Source organism: Stomoxys calcitrans, chromosome 2, assembly GCF_963082655.1.
Source record: "Stomoxys calcitrans chromosome 2, idStoCalc2.1, whole genome shotgun sequence".
Lineage (NCBI taxonomy): Eukaryota > Metazoa > Arthropoda > Insecta > Diptera > Muscidae > Stomoxys > Stomoxys calcitrans.
The window spans coordinates 153,345,064-153,372,620 of NC_081553.1; the positions used below are offsets into that span (position 1 = coordinate 153,345,064).

The window sequence follows — 27,557 nt, forward strand, 5'->3', positions numbered from 1 at the left end:
AGCGGGGAGCTCTTTTTCTTCTTCAGTATTTTAGCAGTGTTATTCTCTTCGGGAGATCTGATTCTTTTTCCAGCTTCCGTAGAAGTGCTTGGAATGACTTTCGCCCCATTACGCTGCTGGTACATACTCCTCTGTCTCCTTCGTCGTGCACCGGATCGCCTTCTCGGTGTGCTTGTGACCATAGCAGAGCCATCGCTCACTTCGGCCGTCCTCCCGATGATCTCATCTCTCTAAAGGCTGGGGACGAACTGGCATCCCTCTGGTTTATCCGTCTCTTCCTCATTAGTTAGGCAAACGACTAGTTGTGCGCTTGAAGCATTACTCTCCACTACAGGTGCCAAGGCACCCACACCTATAGGAGGTAATAGGTAGTACCTATTCCGTGATACGGATATATATATATATTTTTTTTTTCTTTTTCTTTGAGGAGCGAAATAAAAATTCGTCCGCTTCACTTAACGGCTATATTTAAATGTTTAGCTGTACCAACTGATATAAAAAACTATTTTTTTCATTTATGTTATTTTAATGTTCAAAATTTAAGTTTTTATTACATAGTTTTCTGGATAATAATTTTTGTGTGCATCTAACAAATAACCACTTTGTAATCTTATCAAACAGACTGATGAATATTTATTGGAATAATTACTACGATATTTAACACAATGAATTAAATTTCGACAACTCCATAGTACTTGGCTTTATTTATATATTAATCCGAATCTTCGTCTAGTCCCGAGTATTTATTTGATGATACAACAACCTGGAAATAAAAAAAATTATGAAAGCGTTTTAAAATCTTTTATAAATGAGTAAATCGTAATTCGAACATATTGGCTTCTAATAAAAAATTATGTTATTCAATTTTTCCATCAAATTCATATATTATTCTATAAAATTTACAACTTTATTTTCTAATAAGTGTGCAGCACATAGAAATTTGAATATTTATTGAGTGTACTCTAGTCAATTTATAAAAAAATTTAATTATTCAAACTATTGTTTATTGTAGTAAGTAAGATTATGAATTTTCCACCCAATAAGCAAAACAAAATAAAAACATATTGCCTCTAGGGATCCATAGCTTCAATTTGGTGAATAAAATTATGTTTATCTCCTATATTGCTTTGCACTTGTTTTCCCACACAGATATTTATTTTTTATAAAATCGTTTAGTTACACAGAAAAAATATCACGAAAACTTTTTTAATTAAAAACTTCATTGAAAATAAAAATGTTTTTAATTTAAAAATTAATTGAATCAATCATTTCTTTATTGAATCCGATTTTTTTTTCAATTCGTCGTGATTGATATTTAGACAATTTTCAAATAAAAAATTAATTGATTCAATAATTTTGTAAATTAATCTGAACTTTTTCAATTACGATTGTAATTAAAATTTTGGCAATTTTCAATTAAAAAATTAATTGACTCAATTATTTTTTTAATTGAATACACACTACTTTCAATTACGATCGTGATTGAAATTTTTGACATTTTCAATTAAAATATTAATTGATTCAACCATTTTTTTAATTGAATTTAAAAAAAATTTATATATTAAATGTGATCGAAAATTTAATCTTTTCAATTAAACAATAACGACCAAGACCAATAACTTTTGTTTCTTTTTATACCCACCACCGAAGGGCATATTCATTTTGTCATTCCATTTGCAACACATCGAAACATCCATCTCCGACCCTATAAAGTATATATATTCTTGATCAGCGTAAAAATCTAAGACGATCTAGATATGTCCGTCCGTCTGTCCATCTATCTGTTGAAATCACGCTAGTCTTTAAAAACATAGATATTGAGTTGAAACTTTGCACAGATTCTTTTTTTGTCCATAAGCAGATGGACTCGAAGATGGGCTATATCGGACTATATCTTGATATAGCCCCCATATAGACCGATCCGCCGATTTAGGATTTTAGGCAACATTTGTTATTCGATTTTGCTGAAATTTGGGACAGAGAGTTGTGTTAGGTCCTTCGACATCCTTCGTCAATTTATAAATTGACGTCGATCCAGATCTGGATAGGGCTGCCATATAGACCGATCCTCCGATTTAAGGTCTTAGGCCCATAAAAGCCACATTTATTATTCTTTGTATGTAGAAGATACAAGCCTCATTAAACTTTCGACTACCTTTTTGAATTTCTAGACGCAATTCTAATCTTATTAATGATCAAAATAGGCATATTAATGACATAACCGTTTCTCAAGCATCGATCTAATTAAAACATTCTTGATAAATGTTATTCTGTTGGGTTTACTTTTCCAATTCAAGTAATTCATAAAGTAGCTGCCTCCCTACTCTTTCTTTTATAGTTCGTAAAACAATATTTTCCGTTTCATTTTTGGAGAAACCCCCGGAGGTGTTATGTTTCTAAGGAGTGATCATGAACCCAAACATAAAGTTCAAATTCGTGTTCCAGGCGTATGCGAACCATGTTGCATCGACATCGAGAGTGCGCCCTATACAGCGTGGTTTTCGGCAAAATTTTAATAAGACATTTGAATATTTTCAGTTAAATTGTTAATAATAATTTATAATAATTTGAAAATTTCAATCATTTTCTTAGTTGGATCAATTAAGAGCATTAATTGAAAATCCGATCATTGAGCTCGTCTCGAAAGAGAAACAAACAAAAATTGTTAAATTTAATGATCTCGCCCTAATAGGCAAAAAAATTGAAAATGAAAAATTCGGCAGAGCCCGGCCAGGATTCGAACCTAGGCACACGGAGCAACAGCGCCAGCTATTGCCGTTGTCTTAGCGTTCGAAGCCACCAATACAACTTCCAACAGATGCACAAAATCATGTGTGGTACAGAAGAAGTGTAATTTACCACAGACAGAATGTCTGCCATTACACAAAAATAAATGCATTGGAAAAAGTACAGCTAATAAGCAGGGTTGTCGAGCTTGGTAAATGTGGCAATTAATACGACTCAAATACAACATACCGACGCACGACCCTTGAAGCCATCACACCTAATATGGTTAAAAAGTCTTCTAACCAAAGACGAAACGCGTCCCATAGTGGTGTGTGTGTGTTGCTATCTTTAGCTTTCCTTTTCCATTTGCATCTCCGATCATTGAGCTCGTCTCGAAAGAGAAACAAACAAAAATTAAATTTAAAAAAAAATGCAATCATTCCATCAAGGACCAGTATTTATCAATGGTATGGAGAATTCAACCGAGGTCGTGGTTCACTCCAATCTATCGTGAGATTGAGACAACCTTAGGCATTAGTGGAACCAGCATACATTAAATATTACGTGAACATTTGACCGTCAAAAAATTTGTTCGCGTTAGATCCCACACAATTTGTCAATCGCTCAAATAAGGCTCCTGTCGATTAGTCGAAAGAAATGTTCCAAAAATACAATCGCGGTGCTTCGAAACACGTCTATCACATCGTGACAGGATATGAATCGTGGATTGCCGCATATGAGATCGAAAGTAAACAGCAGTCGACTGTATGGGTGCTTAAATATGAGACAAATCCAACAAAAGTTGCTAGCGCACGAAGCATTTCCAAGCAAATGATCGCATGTTTTTCGGAAAAACTGGACATTTTGAAATCGTACCTCTAGAACAACGCAGAACAGTCAATTCTGCGTGGTACACAACCATTCGCTTGCCTGTTGTCTTCCAAGAAATCAGGAAAACCAACCACCGAAGACGGATCACTCTTCACCACGATAATGCTAGCTCTCACACATCGGCTCAAACAAATGCATTTTTGAGAACTCAAAACATCTTAAGAAAAAAAATTGTGAAAGTATCGACTTTATAAGTTAAGACACACAAATAATTTTTAATGGTAAAGAACAATCAAAAGAACTTTTTCGTCATAAAATTATTTAAAAATTATTTTTGTGTATTTTTTAATTCCATGCCGCCTTTAGGGACAGATGGCAGATCGGTTAATGAGGAAGATATATCAATATATTGTCCGATGTAGTCTATCTTCGAAATTAGCCTGCCATGGACGAAATAGTAATCTGTACTTCGTTGGGGCGTCCGTGACAGAAGTTACTTGTCCGCCTACGAATTTCAATCTCCGGGCTCGGGCTAGAAAATCCGTAAATATGTGCCTTAACAGATACAATCACACTGCAGCCTCTTAATATTAAGAGCTGAACTTGGTACATATTATTTTTTACCCAGTGTGAGGTTTATTTCGATTATAGAGGCCCATTTTCGCATTACATCTTATAACCCATCACACTGTTTACCGTGATGGGATTCCTCAGAAAATAAATATTTTTTACACAATTTGTTGGAAATTTCCAAAAGGCTGCCATATAGATCGATCTCGCAATTTCAGGTTTTGAGCATATAAAAAGCTTATTGTTAAGCTGATTTTTAAAGAGAGAGAGGTGTATGAAACTCTCTATATATTTGCATCGAATTTTATCCATATCGGACCATATTTGGATATACCTTCTATATAGATCTACTTCTCGATTAAACTTCTTGGCCTCATAAATGCCTTATTTTTTAACCGATTTTCCTGAAATTGGAATAATTGGGTAGTATTGACCTTTCTACATCCTTTCCTAATACGGCTCACAGCGAATCTTGGCTGAATGTAACTTTTATATACTAATATTCAGATGAGAAATCTATCTATGGTTGTGGGCATTTAATTTTTGGCTCGACCTTATGGATTTATTTTTTGCTTTTCGTTGTTTTTTTTTTGCGTTTAGTATGCTTTAAAATAAATGCATCAATAATTTTCTTTAATAATTAATATTTTCTTTGCCAAAATACTATATGCCAACGTTAGGCACATTTCATGCCGAACATTGGAAAATGGTGCCAACAAATGGTGAAAAAACATTTTTTCAAAAATTTAAAATTTCACAAAACTAATAAAAAAATTTAAATTTTTGGTACATCTAAAACATAACAAAATTTCGAATTTCAAAAACCAAATTTCAATTGAATTGAAAATTTTTGTTTGAAAAAGGCAAAAACCTTATGGTGACTTCGATTGTGTGAAAAAGTGTAGCATTTTTTTCGACATGAATTGAAAAGTAACAAACTGCCGCCAAGGGCATTTGATTCAGTTCGCCCCTAAAATATTCGTTCTCATTTGTAGAAATACCCACACGTATTGAGGGTACTACAAAGCTGTTGTAATACCGAATTCATGTAGCAGGTGGCACCAGAATTCTTCAAACTAGAAGAGCCTTTGGTTGGTCTCGCACCCACAGATGGCAAGTAGTCCTTTTCGCGCAATGGGTCTACATCTAAAAGCGATGAAACGGTTTCGGCCAACAAGAAAAACATCAATTCCTTGGCTAAACACAAATGGTCCTCGAGCAAACCCCCATGCACTTGTATATTATCAGTGATAGTGACATTTTCTCGTATTTTCTGTAGCCATTTGATTTCTTCGACCAAAAAACCTACCACATTCAATGGCCAGTTCAACAAACAGCCTTAGGACAGGATGCGACATAGCAATTGGAAGAAATCAGCACAGGTAGCCTCATTTAGAGGCTTCACGATTTTCAGCGAGCTCGGGCACAAAAGATACATGTAAGAAACAGTTGATGATTTTGGCTAATTCGCAATAGTGTTGTCATTTGTCAACCGTAGTTATGACATTTTGAACACATTTCCTTTGCCCGAAATTTCATACAGGTTATTTAATAATCCATCTGAAAGCATCCGCCGAGGTCCACCAAAATTGCTTCTGAATTAGCTACAACCTTTTATTTATAGGGTAGGTGTAGGGTATTATAAAGTCGGCACCGCCCGACTTTTGCCTTTCCTTACTGGTTTTTTCATTTTTCTTTGTGAAAAGGAAAGGATATATGACAAATTGAACAAGATATGTCAACTTAAACGGGTGCTATATGAATTTCAAATTATGCATTTTTTTTATTAAAAAATTAGAAAAAACGCTCGAGTACAAAGTTTCCAAAGCCCAGATCCAACAATTGGGCATATGTTTTTTTTTTACTTCATATGTCCTCTAAGCCCATGCAAAACATATTTTGCACCTTCCAATATTTGTAGCCTCCACACCAAATTTACTAAAAAAATCTCGATTTTGAAGCCATCTTTGCCCGAAAGTGTTTTGTGGATTTTGTAAAAAAAAATCAGGAAGAAATTATTTTTAGTTTTTTAAGGACAATTTAATCTGCAAAATTCAAAGAGATTTACTGCGATATCTTAATCGTATTTTTTTCTTAGAAATTTTTCAATTGAATTTTCGTTTTCATCAAAATTTAAATTTTACCATATTTTTGCATTTACAAATATTTCGCATCAAAAATCTTAATTTTTTATGTTATCATACTCTTTTTTGTCTCCTACAAGTCTAGACCTTTTCAACGATGTATAATTTGTATAAAAAATATTTTATACCCTGCGCCAAAATCTCTACCAAATGTGCACACCTCTATGATTTTATCACCTATCCGGTAGTGTAATTGTGTAGAACATTTGGATAAAAGTCGGAAGGTGGCTTTTTCCTCTAATTTGTGAATTGCAATATCAAATATCTTAAATTCACATGAAATGCCCTATACTTAAAAATTGGCATTTACACATGAATTAAGGTAAACATTTTGTTACATCATCTTTATTTATAAAATACATATATAACATAATCTTATTCATTCTTTAGGAGACTATAAATTATTATATTTTTAAATTATTTTATTTCTTCAAAGTAACCGTCTGTATTGCTATCTAAATCTAAAAGGTAAATCAAATCCTCAAATTCTTTGGAATTATTGAATGTTAAAGTTCTGTAGCAGAACGACCGATTTCTACAAGCTGTTAAAACTGGATCTAAAGATAGCAGAAGTTTTTTAAATATATCGTCATTTTGGAATTCTCTGGAACATTTTTGGTCGATTCCTGTAATTTTTGATGTGGTTTCAGAATCTTTGAAAAAACGTCTTGCAGTATCACCATCGTTTGTGCTTCCATAGCCAAATAGTGGCTTATCGATTTTAAGCCCTGGCCGTGAATTAAATTCATCCTGTATTCTCTACTTTTCCGAAGCTCGAATTTCCCTCAGAATTTTCCTTAATTTCAAAGTTCTTTGACGAATCCGTAAACTCGGAACTCTTTTTTCCCTAAATTCCACATCTCCATGTTGATGACGTTCCAGTTATAGCGTTGTTTACTTTTCCGTCTATCATCGTTAGTGCCACATCGAATTCCATTTGAAATGAATATTCCATTATTTCGATGTTGATTGGTTCCAAGTTTTTAAACTCCATCGTTGCGTTGAACTAACTCTTGTGTATTTGCTGAAGACTCTTTCATATATTCAAAGCAATTCGGTCTAGAAAAAATGTTTGATCCAGGTGTTGAAATTATTCAAATGTCCTCACAACTCGTAGAAGGCTTCTATAGTCCGTATATTAGTTCAACACTGCATAGGCTTATTTTTTTCAGTTGTTGTGTTGAAAGTGTTGAAATTATCCATGTTTCAGTGTTTTCAAGCAGAGTAGAGAGACCAAAACTTGCTTTGCAACTTAAAACCTATATGGGTGCTGGCGGAATCCTTTCCTTCGTTTGTTGCAAAGCACTATATGATGGTAAACGTTAACACCTTTGGTTTTCAAATGCTTTCCTTGTTGCAAAGCACTATATAATGGTCAAACGTTAACACCTTTGGTTGGCAAATGATTTCCTAAGTGTCATATAAGAATCTCGGCTAAGTCCAAGTTGCAACATGAGAGAAATGGCTTCGTTTGTAAGCGCAAATTCAATGGTTGGGGTCAGAATGCTCTTAACTTAATTCTTCTAAGGCGTTTGGGTGATGCAGAAAGTAGTATTTCGGCAATTTTTGATGCATTTTTTGGTTGTCCATTCCTCTTCAACATTTCCTTGAATGTGTCCTTAACTTCTACAGAAGACATCGATGAAAAGTTTTGATGAAAGACGTTTTTTCGATAGCGCCATTAAGTCATCATATTCTTTATGTCCTCGTCCTTTACGTCCTCGATTACCATAGCATTGAATGTCCAAGGTCTCATTGAGCCATTGCTAATATTTCTGTGTGAACTTTTCTTTAGAACGCTTCACTGTTTGTTTCTTAGCGTACAAAACTTTAACAAAATTATTATTTTTTATGCATTTTTAATTTTCACTTTGAATTTTATTTCTAATTTATTCGGGTAACAAAGTTACTGCAGCTTCATAAGTAAGGGAAGAGCTTCATAAGTAAGTCCATCTTGTCCAGAGCAAGTTGGACAAGATGGACTTTTTTAGTGTAATTGCCATTTTATAATATCAGTTGTTTGGTATTTCAAATATTTTTTTTTGTAATTTTTATTAATGCGATCTATCTAACATTGATATTTAACATTATTCTGGTGTTTTAAATTTCTTTTAGATGGTATTAACCCAGTGGTCAATCCATTTAACATATACATACATAAATTTCAGTTTGAGGAACAATATTTATACAAAGATTTTATTTATGCGATTAGATCTTGTGGTGCTTTTCGTTTTAGCCTTGTAAAAGTTTCCCGATTTGACATTAAGTTGGCCGCTAGGGGGTTTGGATGGTCGTCAATTCTTAATTTATATGACATTAATTGCGATGAAATCTCTTCCTTTACTGTTTTTATGTTTATATCCTTATGTAGGCGTTCGTTGGTAACGTATGTTGGGGCATTTGTAATTATTCTTAGTACTTTAGATTGAAACTGTTGCAGTAATTTTATATTGGTATTTGAGGCGGTCCCCCATAATTGGATGCCATATGTCCAGATTGGTTTTAATATGCATTTGTATATGAGGATTTTGTTTTCCAAAGAGAGTTTCGAGCGGTATCCAATTAGGTATTTCATTTTTCTCAGTTGAATATCGAGAGCCTTTCTTTTAGTTTGGATGTGTTTCTTCCATTTAAGTTTTCTATCTAGATAAATTCCAAGATATAGGGCTTCATCTTTCTGTGGGATCTCAATTTGGTTCAATTGAACAGGGGGACATGTGGCATGTTTCAATGTATATGTAACTTGGGTAGATTTTGACTCATTGGCTTTTATACGCCATTCACGTAGCCATACCGATAACGTGTTTAAGTACTTTTGGAGGGCATTACTCGCTTTTTGTGCATCTTTACTGACAGCTAATACCGCTGTATCATCAGCGAAAGTCCCGATCACAGCATTCTGTGATCGTGGAAGGTCAGCTGTAAATAAGAGATATAGCAGTGGACCAAGTACACTACCTTGTGGTACACCGGCACGAATATTCTTGATGGTACTTGCTTCACCGGCTTCTTGAACATAAAAATGCCGATCGTTAATATACGATTTAATAAACAGATAAAAATTGATTGGTAACAGCTTTTTTATTTTGTAAAGTAAGCCCTCGTGCCATACCTTATCAAATGCTTGCGATATATCCAGGAATGCAGCTGTACAAGATTCTTTGGATTCAAACGCGTTGTGTATTGTTTCAACCAGACGATGGATTTGTTCTATTGTGCCGTGATTTTTCCTGAACCCAAATTGATGGTCAGGGATAAGTTCTTTTTGATTTACAATTGGCGTTAATCGCTTTAAAAATAGAATTTCAAGAACTTTGGAAAGTACAGACAGCAGACTAATTGGACGATAAGACTTTACTTGGTCTGTGGGTTTGCCAGGTTTTTGAATCATTGTTATTTGCGCAACCTTCCATTGCGGGGGTACAAAGCATCGAGTCAAGCATGCGTTGTATATGTAGGTCAATAAATTTAAAGCATTTGCAGGAAGTTCTTTTAAGATAGTTGGTGTAATCAAATCATAACCAGGTGCTTTATTTGCTTTAAGGGTGTTGATAACTTTAATAACTTCAGCCTTCGAAAATTTTTTAATGGGCAGATCAAGTTGGTGGGTTTCATCTAGGATTTTTTTAATATTTTCTGGTACAACTTCATTTGTATTTGGGGTAAATACATCAGATAAGTGGTTTGCAAATGTAGTTGCTTTTTCTAAGTTACTCTTTGTCCAAGAACTATCGGGTTTTCTTATTGGGTGATTTATTTTTGGGTATCTCTTGATAGATTTGGTCACTTTCCACAGGGAATAATCTGTAGACTTGTTTGGACCAAGACCCTGAATATTTTTTTCAAAATTTTCATTTTGTATATTCTGTAGAAGAAGTTTGAGTTCGGCTGTTGCTTTGTTTAGTTTCCTCTTATCATCAGGAGATCGCGTTCTTTGCCACGTTTTCTTCGCTTTCCGTTTAATGAAAAGTTTTTTCAAGACGTTTGTTGGAGTAGTGTGATTTATGGAGAAACTTTTCTGAGGTGTTGCATTCCATGACGCTAGTTGAATATTGCGGACTAGATGTTCCACTGCATCTACTAAATCTTCGTCTGTTTTAAGAGGAATGTTCTCACTTAGATTCGTACTTAAAAGATACCGAAAATAGTGCCAATTGGTTTTCTTATTGTGTAATGTACATTTTTGGTCCTGTATTATATATTTGCAATGCACGGTAAGGAGAACCGGTGAATGGTCGGAAGAGAGTTCACAGATCGATGTGCAATTTTGTGATCCTTCGGGGATACCCTTTGAGACACAAAAATCAATTAGATCTGGGGTTTTATTTACATCAGTGGGCCAATACGTTGGGGTACCAGAGGATTTAACGTTCAAGTTCAGTTCTTTGATGGCGTAAAACAGTTGTTTTCCCTTTGGAGATGTAAGTCGGGAGCCCCATAGAGGATGTTTAGCATTGTAGTCACCACAAGCTAAGAATTTGTTTCCAAGTGATCTGAAGAAACTAATGTATAAATCTTTTTTAATGTTATGTTTCGGTGGGCAGTAAATTGAGGAGATGGTTAATGGTCCAAGCCAGTCTTCTACTATAATGTTAGTTGCTTGTATCTCTTGCGCGCAATAATGTGTTCCTTGGTGATGTTTTATGGTTTTTCTTATTAGGATCCCCGATCCTCCTCTTGCTTTGCTGTCAGGGTGATTTACATGATAAAAATCATATTGTGGAATTAAAAGATGAGATTTTTGTGTAAAGTGTGTCTCACAAATTAGCATTACATCTATCTGTCTTGTTCTTAGGAATTCCTTTACTTCTAATATATGGTTTGACAAGCCATTTGCATTCCAGAAAACTATGTTGAGTTGACTCATATGGTAATCTGTGAAAGTTGAGCAGTAACATTCAAAATAAGGCTGGTCATTTGCTGCATTAGAGCATTGAGGCTGGTAAGCATTTCCTTAATGTTGGAGACATTAGGGTTACATATAGGTTGTTGTTGTAGTGTTGGCTGGCTTTGTGGGTGTTGGGAGTGAGATTGAAGAGTAGGGTTCTGGTTTATAATATTTTGGACGTTTGTGGAGTTGGTGACAGCATTGGAGTATGAAGCTGGAGCTGTTAGATTTGATTGTTCTGTGATTGCTTGGGAAGTTATGGCTTGTCTTTCTCTATTTGTTCTTTGAGTTGGAAAGTGTTTTTGAAAAAGTTGTTTATAAATGTTGCAACCTTTATAGTTTGCTGGGTGGTTTCCTTCACATAGGGCACATTTCACTTCGCTAGCCCAATTTTTACGTACACAAGACTTTGAGTCATGACTACCAGCACATTTGATACAAACAGATTTTTTTCTGCAATAAGTTTTAGTATGGCCATATTGTTGACAGTTTGCGCATTGTGGTATGGTTTTCTTTGGACGAGGTGCTTCAAATTTAACAATAGTATTCATAAGTCTTGTGACAGAAAAAATATTTTTATTGTTTGGTTTCGTGGATAACGTTATTTCGAATAATGGTAGTGGTTTTTTAGAATATCTATTCTTAATATTCCATACATTGGTGGCTTCGTGACCTTCTTTCAGAAGCTCATCCTTCAGTTCTTCCACATCTACAGTTGGATGAATATTTTTGAGAATCACTTTGAACCCTCTTTCATTTTTCGGTTTGTAGGTATGGAATTCTGTATCCTTTTTTTGAAGTTCTTCAACAATTATTTTATATGTTTCATGGGTCTTTGACATTATTTTTATCTGATCATTACGAAGAGACTTGATTTCGTATTGATTTGGTACGCATTGGGAAAGAAGCGACATCAATGGCTGAATATTTCCAACCTTATCCACAAAGATTGGTGGTGGTTTGGAATGTTCAAGTAAATTTGAATTAGCATCAGTTTGTAAATTTGAACTCATTGCCTGGCTATCCAGAATTGCAAATTGATTTTCAGAAGCTGGATTACTTTTTCCAAGCCAGTATTCGTTTACTGTAGCTTGCTTTTTGTTGGCATTAGATTGGTTTGGACTTTCTCTATGTCGTTTATTCTTTTGGACTGTTTGCCATTCACCTGTTGGATTTGGGGTTGTTACAATGCTTTCGGCAATATTTTGTTGGTGGTTCTCAAAACGGCCAACTTCATTTGCAAGTTCTTCTTCGTCTGTTTGAAACGACTCAGAACATTGGTTTTGATTAATTTGCCCTTTCAGGGTTTCGACATCTTTTTGAAGTTGAAAGCACAATCTTTCATATTTTTGGCTTCTCGCTGACAGCTCGGCGTTTGCCTTTTCTAATTGCTGGAGCTTGCTTACTCTCAGCGAACCAATACTGTTTCTTGGGGTTATGTCCTCGCTCATATTCATAGTTAACGGCTATCAGTGGGTATTTAGTGTCGATAATGCAGTATATGCGCTTTGTGTAAACACGCCATATACGCGCGACATTACCAACAGCTGATATCGTCAGACTACTTTTTTATGCGACCAAGCTATGTAAAGGTAGTAGGCAACCCACAATCACTATTTGGCAGAAACGACCAGCTGGTGTTGTTAAATTTGTAAAAAGTGATTTAACAACACACAAACAAGCTGTCTCTGTCGTTTATTCCAGTCAAAAATTATTGTTTCGATGGAGTTTGTTGAAAAATTCAATTTAATTTAATCGATTTTAAAACTCACTCAGAGTCCGAGACGTTTTTCTTCCTATGGCAAGATGTTCCGGATGAAGATATCTCCTACCCAACACCCTACCAGCATCCAAAAAGCGCCTAGATTAGGAGGATTGGTTTGTATTTCTGCAGCAGACAAAAAACGCGACCGTATCATGGAATGACTCTTCCAAATGAATATGAATGATGCAAAATTGTTACAACATCCACATATACACGAAAAAACATATTTTTACGTAGGTAAAATCTCATATATGCCAATAAACTTAGGTATCAAATTTTACCATATAAAATGATTTCCCACAATTCCGGCTGCAACTTTGGTGAAGGGTTAGGGTACTTTGAGAAAAGTAAAAAAAAACTAAAAGTCTTATTATCTGTTTTTTAGAAAAGGTACCTCGGTAAATTTAAGGTATTCAGGTAAGCAGGCGTACTACTTTGAAAGATAACTTGGGCCAAAATTTGACATCAGTCAGTATTTTGATATTGTAATTCACAAATAAAGGCTGGTATTACGTTCTTTTTTACAGAAACATTTCCGAAAATCGTTCTTTCGGTGGTTTGACAAGATTGATTTTTTTGGGTTCCTTTGACCAAAATGTTGCCATTTACATATTAAAATATAATATGGCATCAAACAATTTATCAGCTGCTTACGAGCATGCGACACACAAATGTGAGTGTATGGGTCGTACTGAAATTTATGTATGTTTTTGTAATTTGAACCAAAACCAACCCCTTCGTAATTAATATATAATGAATAAAACACAAAACAATTTAAAAAGAGACAAATGCAGAATTTATTTGTAAAAATAATTAGATTTTGTAGCACTAAGCACAACCTTCCAAAAGCCTTTGCCAGCATCTTCCACTTTTATCCAAATATTGTTGTTGTAACTGCAAGACCAAAAGCGCAACACATTCTTTCACAAACCTTATAATTTCGTAGAGATTGATTGAGTTGCCTGTTGTGAAAGAAACATTTATTTTCTTTCGAGTATACTACTTATATTAAAAAAACTCTTTCTTATTTATGCATTCACAAACACTTTATTTTTTTCCAACCAGAGTACATGTGAGCAACATCACTAACACTTACAAACACCCAGTTAAAATTAGAAGTTTAACGATCGCGTTTATTTTGCGTAAGAAAATGACTTGTTGCACAGCGACTGTAGTTGTGCTTTCCATGGGCGTCCCGAAATGTAAATTTTTCCTAGATGTAAAGACAAGTTATGACAAAACGATAACATTTCGACAGATTTTTCCGTTTTTTTTTACATGGAGTTTCAACGCAAAAACCGAATATATTACCGGCCTTTAGAGAAAAACCCACCTTTCGACTTTTATTCAAATGTTCTACATAATTACATTCTACCGGATAGGTGCTAAAATCATAGAGTTGTGCACAAAAATATGCATCGTTAAAAAGGTCTAGATTTGTAGAAGACAGAAAAAGTATGATAACATAAAAAATTATGATTTTGGATTAGAAATTTTTGTAAAAGCAAAAAAAGGTAAAAACAAAATTTTTGTGAAAACAAAAATACAAATTTAAAAAATTCTAAGAAAAAAACGAATAAAGATATCTTAGTCATTCTTTTGAATTTTGCACATAAAAATGTCCATAAAAAAACTAAATTCTGCACAATTTTTTTTTACAAAAATCTCCAAAATACCCCTTTCGGGCAATTTTAGTCAATTTGGTGTGGAGGTTACAAATATTGGAAGGTGCAAAATATTTTTTGCATGGGTTCAGACGAAAAATGGAGTAAAAAAAAGATGTGCCCAATTGTTGTACCCGAGGGATTTTTAAATTTTTTTAATAAAAAATTGCCTATTTTGAAGTACATATAGCACACGTTAAGGATGATATATATTGTTCAAAGATTCATGTTTTAAAAAGCATCTACTATATATCCTCTTCACAAACAAAAAAGAAAAAAATAAGGTATTTAAGCAAGTTTTGTCAATAAAGACTAATCATGGAAAGTACTTTTTTGCCAAAACAAGCAAAAAATAAAATTTTTTCACATTCTTTGACTTGCAAACTGTATAACTTTAAACTAAATAATCAGATGTTGTTGTTGTTGTAGCAGTTTGATGTGCTCCTTCTTTCGTCTGATTGATTCTGTTGAGTGTCAAGATCCAGGTCTGGGTCTGAGTCGAGTGGGTCTGGCTGGACAGTTAAACAGGTGACGTGTGTCGTGTGGTCCCTAGTTACAACGGGACATACGTATTGGACGTCGGCATCAATCCTTGCTCTGTAGGAATTGAGGCGGCTGCATCTGCCGGAACGTAATTGAGCCAGATCTACTCTGGTTTGCCGTGGGAGGTCAATTTCTTCAGGTGCAATTGCAGGCGGTCGTTCTCCAAGGACTACATTCACCCGGTTGCAATTAACCGCATTTGCTATCTTGTCTACATGAATGTTATATAGACCTGCTTGATATGCCGATAGATCTAGAGATTCTTTCTTGTAGCGCTGAACCTCACGATCTAGATCATGTAGATCTACCTTAAGGTTTATAGGCGGTGGATATCTATCCACAAGATGATGATTTGGATGGTCTTTGCGATAACAGCCCAAAAGGTTTTGCTTAGACAGCATGTAGTTATGTCTTCGCACTGGTACGATCTTTGTCTCCTGAAGGTGGTCCAGATGAGAACTGAGGAGACAGCCCGCCGCAGTTTCGAGGGCGGCATTCTGACAGATTTGAATATTATTCCACTGCATGTCACAAAGCTGACTGGCGCTGCATAACTTACCACCGACCGGCCAATTGCTTTGCATGTGGTCAACAAGGTGTTTCTTTGTCTGCACCCAAAGTGCTGCCGGCAAGTGACTTGAGGACTTTGTTTCTACTTTTGACTTTATCGCAAATTGCTGTGGCATGTAGGGAAAATGTGTAAGACTGTCAAATGTGACGCCAAGTATATTGGGACACTGATGGTCGGAATCATTTCTCCTTCGACCATCACCGTCAGCTCGGTATGAAGAAGATTTCGCTAAAATCTGACGAAATCTTCGTGGCAGATAACTTCAGAGGATAGGTAGAGGTTAAACAGTGCCGGAGATATCACCCCACCTTGGGGAACTCCCTGTTTCACTCTACGGTGCTTCGACTTCTTATCCCTAAATTCCACAAATGACTGGCGACCACACAGATAATTCGCGACCCAGCGTTACAAGTCTGGCTGAAGGGACGTGTTGGTGATGTACTCAAATAATTTGGCATGGCTGACCGTGTCGAATGCCTTCGATAGGTCCAGTGCCACAAGGAGCGCCTATCACATGGTCTGGGCTGATTGAAGCCACGGCAAATGTATGCGGTGATGGCATGCAAATCTGTTGTTGTGCTATGATTGATTGATTTTTGGCGAACGGAAATTCTACGAGGCTCGGGAGGAGTAATGCCTCAAGCGTCTTTGCTACTGATGAGAGAAGGACGATCGGTCTGTACAACTCCCCCAAACTCGGGTCCTTTCCAGGCTTCAGTAGCGGGATCACTCTGCCCATTTTCCAGACATCGGGAACTATAAGAGTGTTCAAGGACAGATTGAGGACAGACGTCAGATACTCAACTCCAGGTAAATCCAGATTCTTCAACATCAATGTAGAGATTCCCTGGGGGCCCAACGCCTTAGATGATTTGGCGCCACGGATGACATCGTAACTTCGCCCACGGTAAATTGTGATGGCTGCCATCGGCTCGGAAACCACGGATACGGCGAATGGCCTTAACCGGTGCCTAAGTTACATTGCCAAGTGTTCCAGCCACAAATTCCGCCATTGACTACCCTGTTTATTTCCAGATTCAGCTCGCTGATTCTGGGGTTAGTGGGTTCCATACAACGAATCCCATCATGCTCGTCTGCAAGTACCACTGCCTGTGCCGGGAAATTAGACCATACTTGGGGTATTCGACCGGCCGATATAAAGCGAGCGGCTGCTGCGTTGTTGTCTCGGAATTTCCTCTCGGCGAGGGAGGTGGCAGTTCACTGAAGCGGCGATTGGTATACTCTCTGATGCCAACCCAATCAACCTTTTTATGATTGATAAACGTCTGGCGCTCAGAGGTTATGAAGTCGGACGATGGTGAGAATTATGCTGCGGTGGTCTCACCTCAAAGAGATGACGGCTTGCCAGGGTACGTCACTCAGGAGATCAGGGGATGCAATGGAAATGTCTGGCGAGCTGCTGCACCTCCTCGTAATCCTAGTGGGGGCATTCTCATTCACCGTTCAACGGTTATGGCTAGATAGTAACACACTTATGTCGGGGTTGTAAGCTTGGTCGTTAATTGGGACACAGCTACCTACCGGCGGTATGTACACGTTGTAAAGCTCTATCCCGGCAGTACCAGACCTGACTGCTATACCCATGCACTCCATGTAGGAGTCACTAGTGCCAGGCGCAGGCGAGATGGATCACGAAGGTCAATCCCCCATCTCCATTTCTTGAGCGATCTTTACGTAGCACATTGTATCATTATCAACTGTGCAAGCTGCAGGTGTTGGCCAGCTTTGTCTCCTGGATCGCTGCGACCAATATATTCTTCCGACTCATAAATTCCACATTCTCATTAATCTTGCCACGGAGACCGTTGCAGTTTAGTTGCAAAAATTATACTGGCGCTGGCCTGGCAATATTGGGGCTGAGATGCTGCCGTTGCTTATTTTGCCACACGGGAGAGGTCGGTGGTTCACATAGTCCGACGACGAAGGCGACGAAGACGCAGAAGGCGACAACGATGACATTTGTTACCCACTGCTGACTATGTTCGCACAGCACCTTGCAACATATCCAGTATGACTATACTCCCGTAGTGAAGTTAGGCCAGAGCAAGATCGGAAATGTACCCACTCCATGACGGCAGAACATGACGATGAGGAGTTCTATCGGGTCAATCCGGTGCGTACAACCGGCTGCCACATCTGCCATAATCAGATGTGAACCGTTGTTGCGACAAAGTTGTTGCAAATTTTGTCACAAATCCAAATCAAATTGCAAAATACAAAGCAGATCTTGGGCAAAATTGGAACAAAAAAATATAACAAGTAAAAGCGTGCTAAGTTTGGCCGGGCCGAATCTTATATACCCTCCACCATGGATCGCATTTGTCGAGTTCTTTTCCCGGCATCTCTTTTTAGGCAAAAAATGATATAAGAAAAGATTTGCTCTGCTATTAGAGCGATATCAAGAAATGGTCCCGTTTGGACCACAATTAAATTATATGTTGGAGACCTGTGTAAAATGTCAGCTAATTCGAATAAGAATTGCAACCTTTGGCGGCTCAAGAAGTAAAATAGAGAGATCGATTTATATGGGAGCTGTAACGGGCTATTGACCGATTCAGACCATAATAAACACGTATGTTGATGGTCATGAGAGAATCCGTCGTACAAAATTTCAGGCAAATCGGATAATAATTGCGACCTGTAGAGTCTCAAGAAGTCAAGATCCCAGATCGGTATATATGACAGCTATATCAGGTTATGAACAGATTTGAACCATACTTAGCGCAGTTGTTGGATATCATAACAAAACACGTCGTGCGAAATTTCATTCCAATCGGATAAGAATTGCGCACTCTAGAGGCTCAAGAAGTCAAGACCCAAGATCGGTTTATATGGCAGCTATATCAGGTTATGAACCGATTTGAACCATACTTGGCGCAGTTTTTGGATATCATAACGAAACACGTCGTGCAAAATTTTATTCCAATCGGATAAGAATTGCGCACTCTAGAGGCTCAAGAAGTCAAGACCCAAGATCGGTTTATATGGCAGCTATATCAAAACATGGACCCATATGGCCCATTTACAATACCAACCGACCTACACTAATAAGTATTTGTGCAAAATTTCAAGCGGCTAGCTTTACTCCTTCGGAAGTTAGCGTGCTTTCGACAGACAGACGGACGGACGGACATGGCTAGATCGACATAAAATGTCACGACGATCAAGAATATATATACTTTATGGGGTCTCAGACGAATATTTCGAGTAGTTACAAACAGAATGACGAGATTAGTATACCCCCCATCCTATGGTGGAGGGTATAAAAAGTTGCAAACGAACTCGCTAAAACCTCAGCTCTAACCATTCAAAATTTCAAAGAGATACATATCTCTACCCGTTCTCACACACAGCATATTTTTTAATAATTTTTTCGATTTTTTCCCACTGTGCGACGTTGTCTTGAATAAGTTTTTTTGCTTCGAACAAAACATACCAAAATACAACAACAAATTAAACCGTTACTAGAAGTTTATGTTTTTTTTGCTTTGGCTGCTGTTTGACAAATTTATTTAAGTCTGTGCTCTAATTTCAAACGAAAGTGACATACAAACAGGTTAGTGCGCAAATATTTGCAAAATGTAGATAATTTGCTAAATGCAAGAGACAGGAGGGGGAAGGCCCCTGAATGCGTACGGAAGCTCATCATGACAAGATCTAACGAATTTTGTGAGGATCAACTACTGGCGGAATCAGAAGACTAGGCAGGACAGTAGTGAAAGTTCTGAATCCCAACTATGGTCCGGTTTCTATAGATAAATCTCCACCATTGTAAGTCCGCTTCGGTGGCACTAAAGGTTCTCCTGATATCAGCGGGATTTGACATGGTTCTTATCCAGGAACCATGGGTGTGTGGAGGAATGGTTCGTGGACTAAGAATTTCGGGATCCATCGCTAAGCACTTAGTAGTAGCCAGCCTTTAAAAAAAACAAGTCTCATTACTGGCTGGCTTTCCTATATATGGCACATGATTCAGAGATGCCGCCTTCAAACCTTAAGTCGCTGTTTGAAGCCGCTTCTGTAGAGAAGAAAAGCCTCATTGTAGGAAGTAATGCTAATACACATCTCCAGATGTGGGGAAGTTCGGATGTCAAAGAAAGGAGTGAGCTGCTTATTGAATATATTATAAGTTGTAATCTGGCGATTTGTAATAAAGGGGATAAACCGATATTTATTGCCAGGAACAGGCAGGAGGTACTAGATATTGCCTTTGTATCGTAAGATATAAGTGGAAGAATATGCGACTGGGAAGTGTAGAATGACCACAGCTTCTCTGATCATTGTTATATTACTTTCAGACTTGGTGCAAATACTGAAGTATTTTCCCTCGACTAAACAGAAGAAAGGCGGATTGGGTTTAATTTCGGCAAATATTCTGCACGTCTATCCCTTTTAGACCAGAAAAGGATGTGGAAACTACGGAGAATATAGATATTATGGTCAAGCGGATCCCGAAGGCCCTGAATGATTCGCTTGCGTCAGCATGTCCTAGTGCCAAGCCAAGGGACAAATAGCGATCATCAGGGTGGACCCCAAAGCTGGTTGGTCTAAGGAACGACTGCAGAAAACTCTTCAACAGAGCGAAAGCCTCAAGAGCACCATATTGATTGGGACATCTATAATACTGAGTTAAGAAAATATAAGGGTGAGCTGAGAAAGACCTATTACGCTGGGGAATATTCACAAGTCAGAGAATGTATGGACATTTCCCGGGAAGTTCTCCAACGGACAACGTGGTGCCAGAAGAGTTTGTCACTAATATACATTCGTCGGAAGCTATTAGGGAAATTGTGTCTGAGCCGAAAAAATTGGGTGATAAGAAGTTACAACTCCTTTAAGTCGACAGGCCGAGATGTATCACAAGCTGTGTCAAACAGACAGGCTCCTTGGCTTAGGGAGATATATTCTGCTCGTATCAGCTTGTCGTATATACCTGTGGGATGGAGAGACACGAAGGTCATTTTCATTCAGAAAGCAGGAAATTCTACCACACGGAGGCGAAAGATTTTTGTCCTATTTGTCTGTCATCCTTTATGATGAAGACTTTTGAGAGGTTGATAGAAACATACCTTAGGGAAAAGATTCCTGGAGATCGCCTGTTGCGTCGTATATAGTAAAAACAATTCCGCTGAAACGGCCCTTCACGACGTAGTCGGCTACATTGGGGGTTCTCTCGCTGTCAAGGAATATACAATGGTAGCATTTCTTGACATTGAAGGTGCTTTCAATAATGTAAAACCGACGTCAATCATGAAGTTGGAGTTTTAGGCATTAGCTCCACAGTAAGAAAGATTATTGAGCTTCCATTGCAGGATATTGTCCGACTTTAGACCATTGTTTAATGCTTTCTATTCAGAGAATAGTATAGAAAAAAACATTTAAAAGTCAGCAAAGAGTGTGTTGTTGCTAGAAGCATTTGACTGGTTTACTGTATCGCGATTTCATTTATATTACGCAAATCACTTTTGGGGCCCCTACGGCTTAGTAGAAAAAATTTGTATTTTTGGTGTTTTCTTAAGACCAAATACTTCCTTAAAATGTATATTAGGTCTTTTCACAAGACCTTAATTTACCAATTAAAAATAAATTCGGCATAGAGCACTTACACTGAGCTCTTATGTGCCGGATATCGGCCTGTTGTGGGGTACCTAAGGTCTAGAAAAAAGATGAGTATTTTTAGTTTTTTCTTGTGTCCAAAAACTAGCTAAAAATGCATATTAGGTCTTTTCAAAAGACCTTATTTCGGCAATAAAAAATTAATTCGGTATTAGCTCTATACACAACATTTATACCGAAGACATCGCCTTGGTGCGGGCCTAGTGAAAAAATTGATATTTTTGGTTTTTTCTTGTGTCCATATACTTTCTAAAAATGAATATAAGGTCTTTTCACAAGACCCAATAAAAAATAAATTAGGCATTGAGCTCTTACAATGAGCTCGTATATACCGGAATTTAGCCTGTTGTCCTACCCCTTCGGCCTAGCGAAAAAATTTGTATTTTTGGTTTTTCTTGTGTCCATATGTAAATTTAGCCCATGAACATTCCACTAAGGAACAGGATCAAACTTTTCACATATCAATGAGTACAGTCCGATTACTACTTCCTAAAAATTTATATTAGGTCTTTTCACAAGATCTTCATTTACCAATAAAAAATATATTCTGCATAGAGCTCTTATATGCCAGAAATCGGCCTCTTGTCGGGCCCCTACGGCCGAGGGGAAAAAATTGGTATTTTTGGTTTTTTTGTTGTGTTCATTTTCTTCCTAAAAATGACTATTAGGTATTTTCACAAGACCTTTTTTCGCCAATAAAAAATAAATATGGCATAGAGCTCTTATATACCATAATCGGTATATTGTAGGGCCCCTACGGCCCTACAGGTCTTTTCACAAGACCTTTTTCCACCAATAAAAAATTAATTTTCAACAGAGCTCTTATATGCCGGAAATCGGCATCTTGTGGGACCCCTACGGCATAGCGGAAAAATGAGTATTTTTGTTTTTTTCTCTCGTCCATTCACTTTCTAAAAATGCATATAAGGTCTTTTCACAAGACCTTAATTGGCCCAAATAAAATAAATTCTAAATGGATCTCTTATGTTCACGAAATTGTCCGGATGTGGTCTTCTTAAAGCCCAACTGACCAAATTGGTGTTTTTGATTTTTTTAAAATCCAAATGCGTTCTACATATGTTTAATTACGTGTTTCACAGTTTGGATATAGAAAATAAATCCGAAAAAATTTATTGATATTTTTTTTCGCTTTATAAATCAATATTTTTTTCCCGATTAGGTTAGGTTGAAAAGAGGGTGCAGATATTAATCCGCCCCATGCTACTATGGACATGCACCTAAGCCAGTAATCGGCTTGTTGTGCGCTCTAAAAACTATAAAGTAACCTCTAAAAAGAAAATTTAAAGTTAGGAATTCCGTGCTACTTACAAAATCTTTAATTGTTTTCAATACCACTCCCCTAAGTTGGTTCATGTCTGGTATTGCGTCTCCACCTAAGTACCGACATCTGTTAGATGCGAAAACCGGACAATGACAAAGAAAATGCTCGAACGTCTCATCATCTTCCCCACATGCCCTACACATGCTATCACTTGCCGCACCGATTCTACATAAGTAAGCTCGTAGTCCTATGTTCCCGTTATGTTACCAATAGCTATACTGACCTCCTTCTTGCTTCCTTTCAGTAATAGCCTCAGATTCTCACGATCTGGATCCCCCATAGGATTTTCGCCGTCCTAACGACCGTTTCGCTGTTCCATCCTCAGAGAAGGCGTTAATCTCCTTCTTACACTGCAAGACTGTTCGTGACCTTACCGTCCTGGTTGTTATTGCCCTTATGGCAATTTTACTGTCGGTAAAGATGTTCACACTCGACGTCCTCGCGTTAGCACCACACCACTTCACGCATTCCGTGATCGCCCGGATCTCCGCCTGCAGGATCGTATTATGGTCAGGCAGTCTAAAACAGATCTCAGTCCCTGGGTTATCAATGTAAACCCCCAAGCCCACTCTGTCCTGTAGCTTTGATCCATCCGTGTAACATGATCTTCCAGATGGCAATACTAGTGTTCCGTCAATCCAAGACTGTGCCGATAGCAGCAGTTCCTCGCACTCGACCTCAAGGTTCATCTCTGGTATCCGATCGGAAACCTCTTCCTATCGTCGCCTCGATTATACCGCGATGGTATGAGCTGCTCCCATCCTCAATCCATTCTCCCATCGCCTTAAGTCTCATAGCCGCAGTGGCTGCCTCACACTTAATCTGTATGTCAATGGGTCGGATATCTAGAATAGCCTCCAGTGCCCTAATGGGCGTGGTCCTCATCGCTCCGCCTATGCCAAGACATGTTCACTGAACCTGTTTTATGGTCCCAATGTTGCAGTCCACCAAACTACTGAGGTGTAAGAAAGTATTGGTCTAATCACGCTCCTGTAGAGCCATTGGACTATCCTCGGATTCAGACCCCATTTCGAGTCTACGGCCCGTCTACATAGTGCCCAAAATATGTGAGCCTTCTCAGTACGCTCCTAAATATGACACTTCTAATTCAGTTTCTTGTCCAAGATCACACCTAAGTATTTAACCTTGTCATACATTTTTTCGCGGTTACTTATTGAAACATTAGAAAAACTTCAGTGATAACATAACGTTTTTATTAAAATTTTATCATAAAAAATGTTATCTAAAAACATTTTCGCGGTCAAATGCTTTTGAGCAACATCACACATTTTTTCCCTACTTTTTAAAGTTCTTTGCTGTGCTATTCTTTGAATAGAATTTCAAGAAATACAAAACTTATTAAAACTAAACCCCTAAAAATAGAACATCCTAGCCCAACACGATGGCTTCCACTTGAATTAGATGTTGTAAGAATTCTAAAAATATTTTTTTCGTTTGCAATTGCTACTAATAAGATAGATACAGCACAAATCATTTTGAAAATTTTAAATGAAACAAATAAAATGTACTTGTCTATTTAAAAATCTTATATATAAAAATCAATTTGTGTTTGTTTGTAGGTTTGTTTGTATGTTTGTGTGTTCCTTATAGACTCAGAAACGGCTGAACCGATTTTCTTGAAATTTTTCACAGATGGTGCATAATGACCCCGTGGTGAAAATAGGGAACTAAATTTTTCGATATCTGAAGTGGGGACGGACCCTCCCCCTTACCCTAATTTTCAGAAACGTCAGATCTCGGAGATGGGTGGTGCGGATTAGGAGAAATTTTGTGTGCTCTTACATAGTACCCTAAAAAATAAAAATTTGGTATCCAAATTTCGGATGGGGTACCTAGGGGGCTGCCCCACCATAAAACCTACCAAACATATATTTAGACCAATCACGACAATATGGGACTCAAATGAAAGGTATTTAGGATAAGAAAACCTATCTGATATCCAATTGTCGGACCAAGTGCTAGGGGAACCACCCCAAGCCCCAAAACACCCCTAAATCGGACATATTTACTGACCATGGCAATATGGGACTCAAATGAGAGGTATTTGCGAGTAGAATACGAATCTGATATCCAAATGTGGGACCACGTTTATGGGGGTCCACCTCTTTCCCAAAACACCCTCCAAACAGGACTTATTTACTGACCATGGGAATATGGTGCTTAAATAAAAGGTACTTGAATGTAGAATACGAATCTGATATCCAAATATGGGACCAAGTGTTTGGGGGACGCCTCTCACCAAAAATATCCCCCAAAGGGGACAAATGTACGACCATAGCAATATGGGGCTCAAATGAAAGGTCTTTGGGAGTAAAGCACGAATTTGATATCAATATTCGGGTGTCTACGGGGTCACGCCAGGGCCAATTATCTGGGGGATCGCCTCTCCCCCGAAAACACCACTACATCAGACATTATGAAAATATCGGGCTGAAATGAAGTATTTTAAGAATGGAGTACACCTTACATTCAAAATTAAATTAGTAGACCAATAAAGATCATATGGGATTCAGATAAAGGCAATTATATTGTTAAACTGTTAGTCAAGTTAGCATGGTATTTCACTAAAAGATCTTTAATTGTCGAAAATAAATATTCCACGGAAACTTTTGTTCCATATAGAGTAAAAGAAAGCGCAGCGGAGCGGGCCTGGGTCAGCTAGTATCTTATATACAAAAATCAATTTGTGTTTGTTTGTATGTTTGTTTGTTTGTTCCGTATAGACTCAAAAACGGTTGAACCGATTACCCTGAAATTTTCACAGATTGTTTAGGTTGGTCTGGAAGGAAACATAGGCTATATAATTTTTTGATATCGATAGGGGGGCCGACCCTCCCTCTTGCCGCAAAAGTACTACCCAAAAATAAAAGTGCAGCGATCGGGACAATATGGAACTCAAATGGAAGGTATTCAGGAGTAGAGTACGAATTTCATATTAAAAATTGGGTCCAAGTATTTGGGGGGCCGCCCCAACCCAAAAAACCTGTAAATAGGTTTAATGGACGATCATGACAATATGGGACCTAAATGAATGATATTCGGGAGTAGATTGCGGATATAGGCAGGAGAAAGGAACAGGCTTTATATTTTGTTGATATCGGAAGGGGGCGGATCCCCAAAAACACCACCCGAAATCAAAAGTGCACCGAATATGCCAATATGGGTATCAAATTAAAGGTATTGAAGAGTAGAATGCAAGTATGATATTAAAAATAGGGTCCAAGGACCCAGGAAGTCGCCCTAAATCTCCTCCAAGCAGAAAAATTTAACGTTCATATCAATATGGGGCTCAAATGAAAGGAATTCGGGATTAGATGACGAATCTGGCATGCAAAATCAGATTGAAGTATAAGGGGTCAGCCTCCAAAAACACCACCCAATATCAAAAGTGGACCAATCGGAACAATATGGGTATTATATTAAAAGTATTGGAGAGTAAAAATAAAATTTGAGTCTAAATACCCAGAGGGCCGCCACAACCCCAAAACTCTCCCAAACAGAAATATTGGAAGTTCATGTTAATATGGGACTCAAATGAAAGGTATTCGGAAGTAGATTACAGATATAGCAAAAAAAATTGAGAGTAGAAAACGAATATATTCAACTTTGTAACCAAGTATTTGGGGGTACGCCCCAAAGCACCCCTAAACTGAAATTCATTTCCGACTATGGCAGTATGGAGCTCAAATTAACGGTATATAAGAGTTAAGGACGAATTTGATATTTATTTTCAGGGGCAAAGTGGTGAGCGCCCACTTGATATTTACCGACCATGGCGATGGGGCTCATATTAAATGGATTTGGCACTGGAGCACGAATTTGATAACCATATTTGAGTCGAAATGTCTGAGGTGCCATCCCTCCCCTAAAAAGCACTTCTCATTACCCCCTTTAAAAAAAACAGATCTCTTTTTGGCAACACTGGTTTAAACAGCTCACTGTCAAACATCTTCAGTTTGGTCTATAATCTATAATTTATCCATGAATCAACTTACAAACGAACAACGCTTGCAAATTATTGAATTTTATTATCAAAATGCGTGCTTTGTTAAGAAAGTTCATCGCGCGCTTCTTCCATTTTATGGTCAAAGCTCATTTTTCAATGGGTACGCAAATAAGCAGAATTCTCGATTTTGGAGTGAAGATCAGCCAGAAGTATTGCAAGAGCTACCAATGCATCCAAAAAAAGTCACAGTTTGGTGCGGTTTATGGTGGGCGCTATCGTGAGATAATATTCAACTTTTTTTTGCCCAAAATGCAAGAGCTTGACTTGCATGACATGTTGTTTCAACAAGGCGGTGCCAAATGCCACACAGGACGCGTACCAATGGGCTTATTGAGAGGCGAGTTCGGTGAATATTTTATTTCACGTTCGGAACCGGTCAATTGGCCGCCCAGATCGTGCGATTTAACGCCTTTATACTATTTTTTGTGGGCTATGTGAAAGCTCATGTCTACACGAACAAGCCCCCTTCAATTGAGGAATTGGAAAACGACATTGAAGCATTTATTCGTGAGATACCGGCCGAAATGTTGGAAAGAGTATGCCAAAATTGGACTAAGCGGATGGACCATTTCAGGCGCAGTCACGGTCAATAGTTTCATGAAATAATCTTCAAACATTGAATTCTTTGAACCGTACTATCGATTCAAATAAAGATTTCATGAATTTTTCGGAACTTTTAACTTTCCTATAGCTATTAAAATATCACCCTTTATATAAGCTATTTGGGAGAAGAGTAGGAAATTGATAATGATTATGCCAATACGGGGCGCATGTAAAATATATTTTAGAGTAGAGCACGAAGCTTTACTTTAAGAGCCAAATGTCTGGGTGGCAACCCTACCCCTGAA

The 27,557-nt window shown here is 37.6% G+C and overlaps 1 protein-coding gene across 1 annotated transcript in view; it reads right to left on the reverse strand.

Moving 5' to 3' along the window:
* Positions 1-610: 610 nt before the first annotated feature.
* The window catches only part of LOC106093107 (eukaryotic translation initiation factor 4B), a 90,845-nt gene continuing 63,898 nt past the window's right edge, over positions 611-27,557 (reverse strand). Inside the window, exon 5 of the mRNA XM_013260096.2 lies at positions 611-763. Within this exon, the coding sequence (XP_013115550.1) occupies positions 713-763 (51 nt within the window). The 3' untranslated portion in view covers positions 611-712. The remainder of the gene's footprint in view (positions 764-27,557) is intronic.